Source organism: Oryza brachyantha, chromosome 9 (genome assembly GCF_000231095.2).
Source record: "Oryza brachyantha chromosome 9, ObraRS2, whole genome shotgun sequence".
Lineage (NCBI taxonomy): Eukaryota > Viridiplantae > Streptophyta > Magnoliopsida > Poales > Poaceae > Oryza > Oryza brachyantha.
This window is the reverse complement of record NC_023171.2, coordinates 9,129,012-9,145,181: the sequence shown is the minus strand read 5'-3', so window position 1 is coordinate 9,145,181 and position 16,170 is coordinate 9,129,012. Positions and strand designations below refer to the sequence as shown.

Below are 16,170 nucleotides of genomic sequence, written 5' to 3'. Positions count from 1 at the left end.
TCACTTGACACATTGTGATGCCAGGTGCCTTGCGAGTTGTGGCTTCCCTCCTCATCCACTTTGCATCACTCATGAAATTTTGAGGAGGATAGAAGGTGCTTATAGAGTCTTGGGGGTGATTGTTTGGCTCTTTCATGGAAAATGTCAAATGACATATTTGCAAAAAAATAATTTGTGAATAAAATTTTTATATATGTATTTTTAACGATCTAAAAGCCAATGTTGGAAAATGAACTTCGATGAAAAAAAACTCAAAATCAACTCTAAATTTAAAGTTAAAAATTCAAATTTTGGCATATAAGCATAAGCAAAAATATAGGGGTGTTGGCACCCTTGACACAACCAACCAGCCCACCACCATGCTCTTCTACTTGGTCTGTATTTTTCTTACCATTCAAACAACCATTATTGACACAACGATGGATCCATGGAGTCTTGCTTCAAGGCTATGGGCATGTGAGCATGACATTGCACCAGTCACTCGCGTACGATGCATATGTTTGTGTGGTCAAGTTGACCAATGTACCGATCACCCTAGCATCCAAGGATGAGTATTGTGCAGGAGGTGGGGCTCACCATATGCTCCTGGTGCTTAACTGTAGTTGGCTGCGCTTTGGTGTTTTTGATTGGATAGTTCATGCCTCACTATCGACTTCGGTGATAATGTGACCAACATTATGCTAATTGTGAACAATGACCATGCTGGCATGGATAAGGACTGGTGATCTATGATCTAAATAGGTCGAAGATCTCCTCATTGCTTTGTATGAAATCTTGTCCGCAAGCATCACTAGCAAGTGCTGAACCATTTTATTGTTGCATTCTTTCGTGTGTCATTGTTCATTGTCAACCAACTTGACAATGATGAACACCAATCTTTCGACATTGCCACATCATGATATCTTCTTCAAAGAAGGCGAGCTCTATAGCTCAATGGAACATCACTACCACCCTTTTATAATAGCGGAGATTCTTAATGGTCTGAAATGGCTTGGTAGGGTGGGTTGAATCCATAGAAGGAAAATAGATTGTGTTAGTTTGGATTGAGGTGGAAAATGCATTGGATTGGTTTGGATGCAAAAAAGATGACTTGTGGATTGGATTGGTTTGAGCTTTTTTAGTTGGTTCTTATGGGTTGGACTGGAAATGGTCTGGGTTTTAACCCATTAATAGGCCCATAGCCACAACCATTTTTTGATATGCTACCCTGCTAGGATTAAAATGTGAACATGCCAATAGACTCATGTCAGTAATCCATATGATCCATTCATCTGAAGAGTGGATAAATTATTAGCGTAAGTGAAACCATTAATCGATCCAAGATGACTTAGATCCACATGATAGAGTGAAAACACATACTAATAGTAAAGATACCATTGCCAGGAGTAGTTGCTAGTTTACAACGGTTATACATTGAGTGAGAAGGAAATGCTGCAGTGCCAATGCGTCATCGGTGCAACCACCATATCCGCTTTGCCACTGTCAACAATTGGTTAATCTTGCCACCAACCACATCATAAGCACAACATCATAAGCCTCTCACCTTTGACCATCGCCGTATCCCTCGGAGACCACATTGTCAAATCCGATTAATGTTGGTCATGAGACCCATGAGTGGTGGCTGCACAATAGAGGCTACAAGATCCCATCACCGACTTATTTTCAACAGTGATGCTGCATCCACTGGAGCCACCAATATGTTCTATGCCACCACCGTGACCGATTCAATCATGACTGGTGGGTGCAAAATAGTGGCAACAACACCCTACCATGAATTGGCCCTAGGGATAGGCTAGGGATTTTTTTACTGTTTAAACCTTTTTAATAAATAATTTTATTACTAAACCTCGAAGGAAAATATTTCCACCGTATGAACCTTTTGGCCACGCCACCAACATTGGTGTGGCAAAACAACCAGGTTGTGTGACAGCATTGTCTTGCCACGTCACCATCATTGGCATGGCCAAAATATTCGTACAGTAAAAATATTTTTCTCCGAGGTTTAGTAATAAAATTATTTATTAAAAATATTTCAAAAATACAAAAAATCTGGGATAGGCGAGGAATTATTATTATTATTATTTGGACCTTTTAAATTTTAGTCTTAAAATTGAACTCTCCCAAAACCTATATCCAAATCTTAACCTTATGAGAGTAAATTTAAAATATTAAATATTAAAGTTCAAAAAATAAAAGAAAATCCCAGGCAAAAAGGGAGTTTCCAGTGTGTTTGCTTGGGCCAACCGGCCAACTGTACTGGGGAAGACACGTCCAAAAAGAAAAGAAAACCACGGCCCATCATGATACTTAGGCTTTCTGACCTAACGGCGCTTCTTTCAGATCCAACGGCCCATTCTCACCCAATTCCTGGACGTGGGCCACACCAACCACCATGGTGGGCCATGGCCCCACCCGCTCCACCTGGACGGCCGGGCCCACCTCCACCGCCGCCTTCCTCTGTTTCTCCGCCGCGCCCAAATCAACTCCTCGTCTCGTCTCGTCAACGAAGCGAAGCGCCGTCGCGACCTGCGTCTCTCCGACCACCGCGAGCCCGTGATCCCCGCCGCTCCGCCGCCCTCCGTCCCGCCGCCTGAAACCCCCAGGTGAGATGCTCGTCCGCGATCCCATCACCCCCTACCCTCGCAAGCAGGCCCCCGTTGGATCCCCCGTCTGTGCTCGCGCGAAGATCTAGCTCGCATTGCCTCTTAGGCTGCTCGGTCGTCGTCATCGTCTCTCGGGAACCGGTGGTGTGCGGCGCCATCTCCGCCCTCCGGCGTCGGTTAGGGTGCGGCAGGGGTGCGAGCTTGGTGGTCCGGGAAGGTAGGAATGTCCGAATGTTGAGGAACTCGCCGGTGGGTGGGTCTATGGGTTCAGGGCTGGAGAGCGGTTTGGTTCGGCGGCGGCCGGGTTATTCCGGGCGTGGTTTTCTGTGACTGTGATGTGTACTACTGCTGGTCTAGCTGAGCTGATAGTGTGTGCCACTGTGTGGTGGAATGCGATTTTCCTGCATCGCGGTTTCTATGAGCCTGCATGTGTTGATTTCTGTAGTTGTAGCAGGATCTCATTGTCAAATCGATGGCACTTGATCAGTTCTGTAGGTCTAGAGGCTATTTGAGTTTTAGGGACTGGCATTATACTGAGGGTTCGTGTAAGCCAGTCGGATAGATGTGTTTAGCCGTTTCTTCTTTGCTCTGCAATTGTGGATTTATATTCTCTTTGTTGTAGCCTTGTAGGCAGTAACAACTGGATTAGTGATCATTTATGTGTTTTTTCATTCATTACGTTTATGTTGTTTCATTGAGTAAAGTTATCAGCACTTGCAGTTGCTGTGACAGTGATCACCCATAGTGAATATTTTTCTATGGTACCAGCTTTTGATTTGTTTTTAGGCAATTCTCCAAGCTTCTTTTCTTCTTGCGTCTCTTCAAGTTTTCCAGTTCTTTAATGTTTTGCTTAAATAGCGATGATAGTTCATCTTACTCAATTTCTGCGCAGATCACTGGGTAGTACTGGATTTATTATCTGTCCTTGCCTGGAATGGCCATTGCTTTTAAAGCAAGCGCAAACTCTTCTACTCCCCAGCAACACTGGCTGCATTCAACCTGGGAGCAGCATCAACATGGTTTCACTCACTTGAATGAAAGAAAGAGCAGAAAAGGTGCTATGGTACTGTGTGTAAGAGCTGTTTCCGGGAAGCCAGACTTAGATTTCAGTGATCCTTCTTGGAAGCAAAAGTACCAAGAAGACTGGAATAGGCGTTTTAGTTTGCCGCATATTACAGACATATATGATTTGAAGCCAAGGCTAACTACATTTTCTCTGAAGAAAAATAGGTATCTTTGTGCTCACTGTACTTCTCAGACTTACTACTTCTTATTCTGAAGAGATAAACTGTAATATGTTTCTCTTTGAAAAATAATATATGTTATTAACTTATTATGACAGGTCTGAAGCTGGTAATTTATCAGCCGATATGTGGAATGGCTATGTAAATAAGGATGACCGTGCACTTCTGAAGGTCAATGCTGAGAACATATAATGTAAAGTAATTTTTCAGTATTTGTAAATGCATGCATAAAAAAAAGCTACTCTCAAGATCTTTATGAAAATTATTTTATAAAATTTCCTATTCAGAGGGTAGGCAGAAGTACATGATTTAGGCCGTGTTCGGCCATGGGCAGAAGTTAACTAAGTCCCCCTCGTTTTCCGCAGGCACGTTTTCCGAACTGCTAAACGGTATATTTTTTGCAAAAAATTTCTATAGAATAGTTGTTTTAAAAAATCATATTAATCTATTTTATATTTTTTTAATAATTAATAATTAATTAATCATGTGCTAATCGATTACTACGTTTTTCGTGCCAGGGATAAGTTAACTTATACCCTCTCCCCCGAACGTGGCCTTAGTCATATTGGAATTCATTGTGCCAGCTTTGTGGCAAACTACTTGTTCCTGTTGAGTTTCTGTGCTTCATAGCGCAGAATGTTAATTTAGATAGCATCAATAATACAAACCATATGAATAGATTCTTCAGTAGAACTGTGAATATCAAGTAAATAATCTTTTCTTCATAGCTATTAAGCTATATTTTGCACTTAACGTACTTTGTTTCTTCAGGTAATAAAGTATGCATCCCCTACTTCTGCTGGAGCTGAGTGTGTAGATCCTGACTGTAGTTGGGTTGAACATTGGTATGTTCTGATGCAGCACATTAGTTAATTTGCCTCTCCATTGCCCCTTTTTTTATTATGGAAGTTGTTGTCCCTAAGATGCTTGGTGAACTTAGCTTATATCTCTATTCATCTATTGGTTATGAATATGACCAGTAAATGAACACTTGATAATGTCTACATTCTCATTTTTCAAACATTTTTGGGGCAGTCATAATTGCTTTCAATAGGATTCATCGTGCAGGGCCTCGTAAGGAGATATACTATGAACCTGAGGAAGTAAAAGCTGCTATTGTTACCTGTGGAGGCCTCTGCCCTGGTTTAAATGATGTCATCAGACAGGTAATATGGCTGTTCAAGCCATTTCGTGTCTTCTTCTGTGTTGAATTTCTCTAAAAAATATCATGGTATTCATGTTGCTTTGGTGATGGTTTCATTTTCATTGACCATGTTAGGAGTACCCTTTAATGGATATTTAATCAGATGCCACAAAAGAGGGGGGAGAGGCAGATTGTAATTTTTGGGATTTTATGTGTAATGTGTATGTATCAGTCCTGTACTCCTGTGGATATTCATTGGTTGGTGCTGGTGGGCAGCTAACTTCCAAATAAACCTTATATATCATTTTAATTTCGAAGCTATACTTTAGGATGTTTCCTTATCCTTAACCAGAACCCCCTGCATTGAAAATCTTGCAGGTGGTGTTCATTATATGCTTTTAGTTTGTGTCAACAGATGTTCAATTAATTAATATTTTGTTGCATTAAGACAATAGTGCACACATTCTGGACAGCACTTTGCCTGTTACAAACCAAGTTTTCCTGTATTTCCAGATAGTATTTACATTGGAGATCTATGGGGTCAAGAACATTGTTGGAATTCAGTTTGGTTATCGTGGATTTTTTGAGAAAGGCTTAAAAGAAATGCCAGTAAGTATGTTTTTCCATATCCAATCAGATGCCCAGGGAGGCTTATTGCTGTTTTGGAATTACAATTTGATGACAACCTTCAGCTTTCACGTAAAGTGGTGGAAAACATAAATCTTTCTGGTGGAAGTTTCCTAGGCGTTTCTCGTGGAGGAGCTAAAACTAGTGAGATCGTAGATAGTATACAAGTAAGTGATCTAAAATGAAAGACTTTGATTTCTTCTTGCTGGTTTGCTGATTTGGTATTGTTTAACCTGATCAACTTATACTTGTAGGCTAGAAGAATTGACATGCTTTTTGTAATTGGTGGAAATGGTAGCCATGCAGGAGCTAATGCTATCCATGAGGAGGTTGATATTCTATATTGCATCTTATTCCTTTGTCATTTATGTGACCATACACTTATAATAATAGAGCACTTTGGCCCTCTTTGGATGAGGCACATTTAGTGTTTAACCCCCACTTTGAGTACAAACCAGTGAATAGCAGTTAGTCCCATATTTAACCTGACCACTCACCTGGATAGGACATACTGGAATTATAAACGCCCACCCACCCCCAAGGCCCCAGTTTGGCACCAAAAATGCAGTTACTGGAAAGCTAAAGACATAGTATTATCTATTCTCCAATAAAAAGATATAACTTGGTCCCAAATATACAATAATTGTGATTAGTTGTGATAAACTTTTCCCAGAACTAGAAATCTTGCATTCTGTGCATTATTTTGTCTAGGAAAGTCATTTTAAATATACCTCGTTCAAAAAACCTTATAGACTCAAAACACATACTTAATGTTTCATGCAATATGATTTTTTGTGCTAGTGTATGCTCATGTATTTTTCTGTTTTGCAGTGCCGTAAGAGAAAACTAAAAGTTTCAGTTGTAGCAGTTCCAAAGACAATTGATAATGATATACTATTCATGGACAAGACTTTTGGTTTTGACACAGCTGTAGAAGAAGCTCAACGTGCCATCAATTCTGCCTACATAGAGGTAAAATGCTATTTCTCATTAAGCATGTTTTAGCATGGGAACTTCAATCAAGATGTATTTTCTGTATGTTTGATTCATTCTATATTCAGGCACGTAGTGCATATCATGGAATTGGGTTGGTCAAATTAATGGGAAGGAGCAGTGGGTTCATTGCCATGCAAGCTTCTCTTTCTAGTGGGCAGATTGATGTCTGCCTAATACCTGAGGTCTGTAAACACTATGCTGACAGCTTGAATTTTTTAACGCTTCACATCTACTAACAGAAGCATACTATATGAATGAAGGTATCTTTTACACTTGATGGAGAACACGGTGTCATGCGACACCTTGAGCATTTGCTAGTAAAAAAGGGATTTTGTGTGGTTTGTGTTGCTGAAGGTGCAGGGCAGGTAAGATGCAGTTCATGGTGTCTTAGGGTTTTTCACAGTTGACTGCTCCAAATACTCAGATAACTCATTAAATTAAATGGATTTGCTCTTGCAGGATTTACTGCAAAAATCAAATGCCACTGATGCATCAGGAAACGTAATACTTAGTGACTTTGGTGTCCACATGCAACAAAAGGTATCTGCTCATCTTCATCCCTTGGGCAAACAGATTTTGCATCTTGCATAATAGTAATGATAAGTGCTTGAAATCATCTGGTAACCAGTCATCCCTGCTGGACCTAGCACTAACTACAAATATTTGTCGCTTTCATGGCACATAAGGAAAACTTATTTTTCACAGGCTGCCAGATGTGCATACTGGCCCATATTATTTCTTTTGTGAATTTATCTATGTTCATTTCATGCATGCTAGTGATATGAGTTTTATAATTAATCATTACGTGAGTACAAAGTTTCCTCTGTGATCTGTTTCCAACATTGCTATTGATATGTTCTTTCTGATGTCCATTTGTGAGTTGGTATTTCATCATTCAATGATAATGGTATCAAATGCCAGATTAAGAAACATTTCAAGGACATCGGTGTTCCAGCTGATGTAAAATACATTGATCCGACGTATATGGTTCGGGCTTGCCGTGCAAATGCATCTGATGCTATCTTGTGCACCGTACTTGGACAAAATGCTGTGAGTTCATTTCTTATTCTGTGTGCTTGTATATCTTCCACATGTATGAATATATCTTATCGATCTTATCTAGTTTGAGTGTTCTAAAATTGCATGCTTTTTGTAGGTTCATGGAGCATTTGCCGGGTTCAGTGGCATCACATCAGGTATTTGCAACACACACTATGCTTTCCTTCCAATCACAGAAGTCATTACTACACCGAAGCGCGTGAACCCCAACAGCAGGATGTGGCACCGTTGCCTCACGTCCACTGGGCAACCGGACTTCCACTGATCTGTTTTGGCATTTACTTCACTGCTTTGATTGCAGTTAATTTAACATCATTTTTGCTAATCATGAGATTGGTAGCAGCTCATGGTACCACAAGGCGATTAATAAATAATGTAATATGATGACAAGAGACAGTTTATTTTCAGCATCAAATTTTGTCTGAGTTGGGCAAGTTCACTGGAATCATCGTAATGCTGAAATGGTTCCTTTGTTCGAGAAAATTTGTGCTGCAAATTGCCCTGCAAGATCGGCTGCATGACTATTACGTATCGCCGTATGCGATTTATTAATCCTGAAGCGAAATCTTTCACCTATGTGCTGCTCCTGCTATTATTTGCAATAGTGCTACTACAAGCTGGCTGGAATTTCAAGCACTAACCACTTGTTTAAAGAACAACGGAAGAATGGATTAACGCACATATTTTTAAGTTCCTGAACTGTGTGGTTTTCGCAAAACTTTATTTACATGAATTTCTTAGAAAACTCTTTTAAATCCATCTTTTAAACTTTAGAATGGTTAATCATTCAGCTACCAGTTCAGCCCAATAGAACATGTCCTAAGAAGGGTAACTAATTACAACAGAAGTTGCACCATCAAGAAACTAACTGACAAGCAGCAACCTTGAATTAAGCAGCGTAACCAGTTCACACTTGAGAGTGACAAAAGAAATTACAAAATTGTTACAACAATATACGTCCGCCGATCACCAGAGCAAGCAAGCCAGAAAGCAAAACCCCCGGTTGCTTCATCGCCCACTCCGACAAGATCTCCTTTGCCTCACTAGAAGATGACTTTGGAAGTCAGTTTCAGTTTCAGGATTGGATTTTGCACCAGCTCCGGTTGTGTTAGAATTCGCCTGCTTCATGCTGCTGCTGCGGCAGTCTGGTTCCCACCTGCCCAATACTGCTTCACGGCATACAGCACCTTCTCACGCACCATGGGGCCATCCTCGTGATCGACCATCCTCGTGCTCCATTTCATGCCCAGAGCGAGCCCGTTCACCTTCGTCAGGACGTCGACGTCGTCCCTCATTATGACGGCGCCTTCTGGCCTCAAGATGCGATCCATCTCCAGTAGGATGTCCTCCATGCTGCACCTGATGTCGGGTTTTTAACCAAAAGAGAGATGAGCCATTGTTGGTGGAATTCAGGCCACGAAACGGATATACCGCGAGGCTTGAGGATCTTACTTGGTTTTGTACATGGTGAAAAGGCCGCTAGCGTGGATAAGATCATATGTCCTTGGGTAAGTAGAGAAAGCTTCACACCTGGCATGTGGTTGTCACAATGGTTAAGTTCATGCTCATATTTAAAGAATGTGGAATTCATGCAAACGGAAGACGTACCAGTCATGGTATATGCCAATCAATCCTCGCTCATAAATAGCACCTAGAGTTGATATCTTTGAAATTGTGGGCACGACATTCATCACCCAAGATCTTTGGGACTCGATAGCGGCAGCAAATCCCCCAAAACCTGCATTCATGTCCATAATGTTTCTGTATCTTCCAGTAAGTAGATACTTGTTCACACTGCTATAAGCCTTGACATGCTTCTTCCACATTTTGTTGTCTTTCTGGTAGGCCCGAGATGAAACACCTGGAATCAGGCCATTAGCAATCCTTGGAGGAACCGCATTGAGTCTGCTTGGGAAGGGCTTGATTGCTCCTCCAGCAACTTCACTTGGATCATTTACATCAGGAATAGGTGTCACACAAGGCTTCATCTTCTTGTACCTGGTGTTACAATAGTAAGAAAAAAAAGGATGAGAAAGCAAATTTTATAACCAGAACAGCATGCTTGTAATGTATGAGTGGGCCTAAATATGTAATGATGTAAAAAAAAAAAGGAACCTTAAACAGTAAATCTACAAATGCTACACTATTTAAACCACCATCAATATCCAGTTGAAGGATCTTCAGCAAAGATTAGCAATTCCATTCTAAAGGATGTTTAACAAACCCACAAGAATGGCTTACCAGATATCATCTGTGTTTGTTGAGTCACACATCTGCACACTGGATTCATCTTGCCTAGAGGGGCAGGACTCAGTGTTTAATCTTTTCCTCCATATTGCCATCTCACCCTTCTCTGAGACTTTTTCCCAACAAAGAAGGTCAGCAATCTCTTCTATTTTATTCTGCTCCGCCTCGAGATCTTTCTTTGTACGCTGCCAACCCTTGTAATTCACTTTCCAATTAATTGGAGGCCCTGACAGCACCCAATATCCACCAGGTCTTAGAACCCTATCAACTTCCATCATGTATATTCCACCTGCAAAATGTAGAACAATTATGACCTCTGAAAAGAACCGCATAAGAATGTCATATAAGCAATATTATAAATGGATTTCTCCAGAAAAAACTTGGGTTCGATGCAGAATATAAGATACTACTATGCTACACAGACTCACCATTTGATCCCCATGGAATCAAACACCTGGAACAATGGGCCATGTCAAAGGCTCTTGATGGGTAAGGGAGTTTTACTGTCCCAAGAACACCGATAACAGCTGGGACACCCCTCTCTAGAGCAAACTGTACTTGAGCCTCATGTGAATCTCTTGGTGCAAATGACATTGCCAAGACATTTCTCTTTAATAAGTAAGCTCCCCAGCTAGCCACCTAAAATAGTTTCAGCATTTTCAGACATGATCTAGACCCTGCAAATAAAAAAAAAACATAGTCTGCAAAGTTGCAATAAGACCTTACCCCACAGCCAGTGTCCAATGCAGTCCTGACAGTTCCGTTGGCTATTGGAATAACTGATGCAAGTTGATCAATGTACTTATCAGCTCCTTGAGGGAATTGTGTTCCTCCACCAGGGAATCTGAAGACATTGCCTTCATACTGCACCCAGTTCTGGATCGCTTTCTCAACTGTCAAGCTCTTATAGGGACAATTTGCGAAAGGAACATAGTCCCGACTTTTCGGCCATGGGAATGGAGCTACATACCCCTTAGGTGGCGGTATCAGGCAGCGCAGTTTTTCTTTCTGCGGTGGGCAATGCCGCTCCCTGTAATTCATATTCTCCCGAGGAAATTTCATCGCTCTATTCTGATCTTGGCAAGGGGTATAATCCGTGTAGCGATCTGCGCACGGCTTAAACTTCTTCACCGGCGAAACAAGATCACCAGAGCTGGCCTTCTTGGAGTGGTGTGTGTCGAAACTAAGGTTTGGCAAGATGGTGCAGTCCGTCCGCTTCGTGATCTCCAGGGCAATGCTGTCCCCTTTCCCAAATCCACTCTTCTGCCATGCCCCTAGGATGTAGAAGAAGCAGCACATGCCAATCACTATGCATAGCGACACGGTGCTTCTTGTCCTATTGTCTGCAGAACTCACCTTCACAGCCATGGCTTACGCTGAAAAAAAAATGGACATTCAAGAATGCGTATTTGTGAGGAACATTGGAAAAATGAACACTATCTAAATACAATGCAAATCTGCACAAAGAATTCAGCTAAACACAAGGGGATTAGGACCTAGTGAACGACCAAACATGGAGAATGTGAAGAACTTTGGAACAATGAACACTATCTAACAGTATATATATATACACACACTACACTACGCAGCATCCAAATCTGACGAGGAAAGAAGAGAAACCACACAAAGTAGCGTGTTTCTCACCGGCGAAACAGATCAACCCAAGCCCGGACACACTCCAAAACGCGACCAAGAATTGCCTCACCGAACCAAGCAGGCCGCCTCACTGGATCTTGGCAAGGAGCAGCGCATCAAGCACCCATCTTTTTTAACCACGAAGCTTAGCTAAGGAGGAAGAAATAAATGGCAGCAGCAGCTTCTCACCGGTCGGCTGGATCCAGGCGTACTCCGCGGGCGCCAGCTTCCGCGGCCACCGATGCCGCTGCCGCTGCTGGCTGCTGCTGCTGCGAAGTGTGTGAGGCAGAGGTGGATTGTTTGGGGGTTTTTCAGTTGGGTTTTGGTTGATTTCTGTGGGGAGGGAGCGAGGGAGGGAGGAGTGGGGATTCGCCCAACCCACTGAAAGCTTTACAGTTCGGCTTCCACTGTCTCCACCGACGACACGACGGAAGAACAGTACGCGCGGCGCCGCGGCAACGGGAAAAAAAACAATATTTCGCTCGTATATTTTGGAGAGAGTAAAGCGGAAAAAGGGTTTAGGAAAATCCGGGGTTTTTAAGGGAAAAACTGGGGCTTTGTTGGCCGTCGCTTTCGGAATAGATCTGGATAGCTTCCGGGCTTGTGGATCGAGCAACGAAAACCCAACGGGTGATCGGGTAAAGCCCAGAGTAGAGAGAGAAAGTGCTTTCATCATTCGTTTTTTTAACCGCTTATAAATCAAAATTTAATTTTAGAGTTAATATTGTAATTCTTTATTTTAGTCTAGTTTATAACATTTATTTTTAAACTATTATAAATATAAATAAGTGGGACGTACTACTCTATAAATCGGTAGCCCGACAGCCGAAACGCATGATATTTTTGTTTTGTTTATACTACCAAGGGCGTCGGCGGGGACAACGATCTGGCGTCCGTACCAACAATTCCGCGGAGAATCGATCTGTCGTTCAGCGTACGCCGGCCGCTCCGCGCAAAACAGAAAACCACAGCGAACCATTCGAGGCCCGAACCCGATTCAAGCCTTGGTTAGTTCGTAATTTTTTTAAAAAAACATCATATCGGATATACGCATTTAAAGTATTAAACATAGTCTAATTAAAAAATAATTTACAGATGTTTAATTAAAAATAATTTACAGATTCTGTCAATAAACTGCAAAACGAATCTTTTGAGTCTAATTAATCCGTTATTAGCACATATAGGTTACTGTAGCACTTATGGCTAATCAAGTACTATTTAGGCTCAAAAGATTACTGTCACGATTTTCCTCATAACTGTGTAATTAGTTTTAATGTTCATATATTATATATATATATTTAGATGTCTAAAAATTCGATGTGATATTTTAGAAAATTTTAATGTTCATATATATATATATATTTAATACTATATTTAGATATCTAAAGTGATATATTTAGAAAAAAATTTAGGAAGGACCTCAGAGTCACTGCACCTGCAGCAGAACAAGGGGAAGCGATCGGGTGAAGCAGCAGTAATGAGAGGTCACATGGCGGGCGGCCACCGGCGAGTGGGTTCGGCCGTGCCGCATGGGCGTGGGAGGTTTGAATGCGGGGAGGTAAACGGTATTGGATTGGATTCAGCTTTGTCGTCGGTCCGGCGACGATCGTGGATCCACCGCGGGCACTCCAGTCCAAGGGTGGTGGCGATGCACGATGGGTATGTCAGCCCAAAGCTAGAAATCTGGTCTACCTCCGTGACAGAGAGTCAGAGGTGACAGACAAAAAAAAATTGGTAACATTGGCATGCTCTTCCCATTTCTATATTTTAGTTTCCCTTTAATATGTGTTTAGTTACTGGATAAGGTCGAATGTATTAGATTCATTCCTGAATTATATAATAGGTTAATCGGTTGATCTTATTTTTCTGTTTAGTTTATGGTTGTGTTAGATATTATTATTTTTTATTTAGTTGGATGGATGGATGAGATAAGATAAAGTGAATGTATCGCATGTTTGGTTTGAGGAATGGAGGTGAGATGAGGAGATATGATTACCTTTTCATATTGAGAGTGATGTTGGGTGGCAGGATTAATATACGAATAACCGAAAGTGATTAGATCCTTATTTATATAAGTAAAATATTTAAAATAAATATATATCCAGTTGTTTTCTCTTTATTTTGCAAATCTATGTTTGAAAATTTAACTATGTCTAACTTTCATCTCTACGCGCGGGTGCTGTGGGATGCCTCAGCTCCCTCCCTCGGTGCGACCTCGCCTCCCTTGCACAGCGACCTATGATGGGCGGGTCCGGCTAAATTTGGGACTTGTTTAGTTGTTAAAATTTTTTGGCAAAAGGGTCATGTCAAACGTTTGACTAGATATTGGAAGAGGTTTTCGGACATGAATGAAAAAATGAATTTCACAGCTCGACTGGAAACAGCGAGACAAGTCTTTTAAATCTAATTAATCCATCATTAGCATATGTTGGTTACTGTAGTACTTATGGCTAATCATGCAATAATTAGGCTTAAAAGATTCGTCTCACGATTTCCTCCATAACTATGCAATTAGTTTTTATTTCGATCTATATTTAATACTCTATTTAAGTGTCCAAAAATTCAATGTGATGTTTTTTAGAAAAATTTTTAGGAACTAAACATGGCCGTGGATTAGTCCATTCATCATCTAAAGAGAATATTCTTCATTAGGTTCAACATATCCACATAGTACACAAACCAAACACTAGCAAAAATACTAGCAAAAATAAGATGGCTATGACCCAATACATCTCATTCTTATAATCAAACACATTATAACCGTACGAATCGTGCAAAAAGAAAAGTTATACATTAAATTTTATTGAAACACTCTCCGAAAACAAATTTTCAATATAAGAGTTAATTTATTTACTTGTTATTAAATAGCTATAACAGAAACCATCAATTTTAGTTATCTTAGATTAAGAGTACCCTATGGTATACATGCGTCATGCGTGCGAGCTCTGCGCCTGTGCCGAAGCCGAGGACTTCGCTTGTTTCTGGGCCGGTGCATCCCTATTTTCATTCCTCAGTCCATTAACTGAAAATTCCAACCCATCCAAGAAAAAAATACAAAAAATGTTAGATCCATCACTTATAATAAAATGGTAAAAAAAAACAGTTGAGCTGAAATTTTTGAAATTTGACTTGAAAAATTGGAATTTTGGAGTTGAAAATTTTAAATTTCAATTGAAAGTTTTCATCTTCCCGACGAGATTAGTTGAGAGATGTAGCCCTTCTAGCCACCGACCGCTGCCGTTGACTACATCTTCTATATTCTCGAGGTCTATGTAAATTAGAGTAAGGGTATTAACTATTCTTGAGGCTTGAACCAGTATAAATATTTGTGCGCCTTTTTCTACGCATCTTCATATAAATACCTTGGTATCATTCTCTGATACATAGTCGGGATCTCAGAAAAATATACCATTTATTATTTGTGAGTATAGAGTATACTCTATAAATCTTGTACAGAGCTGGCAACTGAAAATTCTCTGAATATAAATATTTTATTTAAAAAAATTATGAACAATATATATATATGTATAAAATTTACTACTATACTATTTTATTTATGCATGGAGTCTATAAATGCACTGCTACAAGAATAATTTTTCTGGACGCTGACCTTTTTTATTTCCAGGTGGGCCGTAAGTGACGTCGTCTGGAAAAATCGATAGACTGGTGCCAGGTCATTACCCGCACGGGAAGATACATTTTTCCGTACGGTTGTTTTAAGACAACCGCACGCGATGATACGCGTTCGCTTATATAAATTCCAGCCTGACCGCCATCTTTCCTCCTCGCCCTCGTCGTTGTCGCCTCCTCTCGTCCGCGCTGTGACTTATCCTCCACCCTAAGCCGCCTCTCCTCCTCCCCTCGCCGTCGTCGATCTCCTCCCCCTCACCGACGGCATCGACGATGCCGCCGGCCTCCACGACGAAGCCGTCGCCGATCTCCTCCACCAAGAAGCCACCGACATCCTCTCCCTCGAGATAATGGATGATCCCGTACAGTTGGGCTGCCCGCACAAGAAAATGTTGATTTTCGCAGACTCCTGGTGCAGACGGGCGGGACCTCCGTACAGAAAAATATATTTTGACCACATGGAAAAATCTAATCTCTATTAGTGATAGTAATATATAGATAATTCCATGGCGAAGGTATATAATTTAAGAGGACTTTTATTTGAAATGAGAAGTTTCAGAATCTAATAAAAAATGTTGTGAATGGTTTTGATATCAAATATTAGAAAATTTTAGATTTTTTCTATATATTTTATTTTTTCTTAATATTTAGTGGGGCAAGCTATCATAAGGTCCATTTTCCAACACCTTTGTTTTTTTATGGTTATAACTGCTTTTGTTAGCATGTCGTCCGCCCTCCACCAAATACTTGATGGTTAACAGATTAGCTTAGCTATATATATATAATGCAATTAGGCTAGCAATTATTCTAATCAACAATTATATGATTGTCGTTTTAGTTAATCCTACTTTACATGGTATACTCCTACTTTTTTATAAACTATACATTAACCACACAACAGTACCACACGTAATATTTGATTCTACCTGACTTTTGCTACAGTACATGGTGCATCTATGCCGTTCAGTTTGGATCCAACGTGAGC

General features: G+C 40.7%; 2 protein-coding genes across 3 annotated transcripts; one reads left to right on the top strand and one right to left on the bottom strand.

Moving 5' to 3' along the window:
- Nucleotides 1-2,504: 2,504 nt before the first annotated feature.
- Nucleotides 2,505-8,238, top strand: LOC102713489 (ATP-dependent 6-phosphofructokinase 5, chloroplastic-like). The gene is made up of 14 exons (XM_006660562.2): nt 2,505-2,603; nt 3,496-3,833; nt 3,946-4,018; nt 4,619-4,692; nt 4,902-5,013; nt 5,505-5,600; nt 5,684-5,785; nt 5,873-5,947; nt 6,450-6,590; nt 6,680-6,796; nt 6,875-6,979; nt 7,074-7,154; nt 7,536-7,664; nt 7,771-8,238. Exons 2-14 carry the CDS (start codon nt 3,538-3,540, stop codon nt 7,936-7,938), a joined length of 1,569 nt encoding a protein of 522 aa, XP_006660625.1. The 5' UTR covers nt 2,505-2,603; nt 3,496-3,537; the 3' UTR covers nt 7,939-8,238.
- A 188-nt stretch (nt 8,239-8,426) lies between these two features.
- LOC102713208 (probable methyltransferase PMT2) lies at nt 8,427-12,050 on the bottom strand. 2 transcript variants are annotated; one of them, XM_015841338.2, is made up of 8 exons: nt 11,745-12,050; nt 11,565-11,646; nt 10,647-11,296; nt 10,349-10,559; nt 9,915-10,209; nt 9,282-9,671; nt 9,126-9,203; nt 8,540-9,032 (listed from the first exon to the last, which is right to left on the bottom strand). In XM_015841338.2, exons 3-8 carry the CDS (start codon nt 11,286-11,288, stop codon nt 8,798-8,800), a joined length of 1,851 nt encoding a protein of 616 aa, XP_015696824.1. In that variant the 5' UTR covers nt 11,289-11,296; nt 11,565-11,646; nt 11,745-12,050; the 3' UTR covers nt 8,540-8,797. The 2 variants fall into 2 exon arrangements, with proteins under 2 accessions (XP_006660624.1, XP_015696824.1); XM_006660561.3 differs by lacking the exon at nt 11,565-11,646 and having other exon boundaries at nt 8,427-9,032.
- Between the last annotated feature and the right edge of the window lie 4,120 nt (nt 12,051-16,170).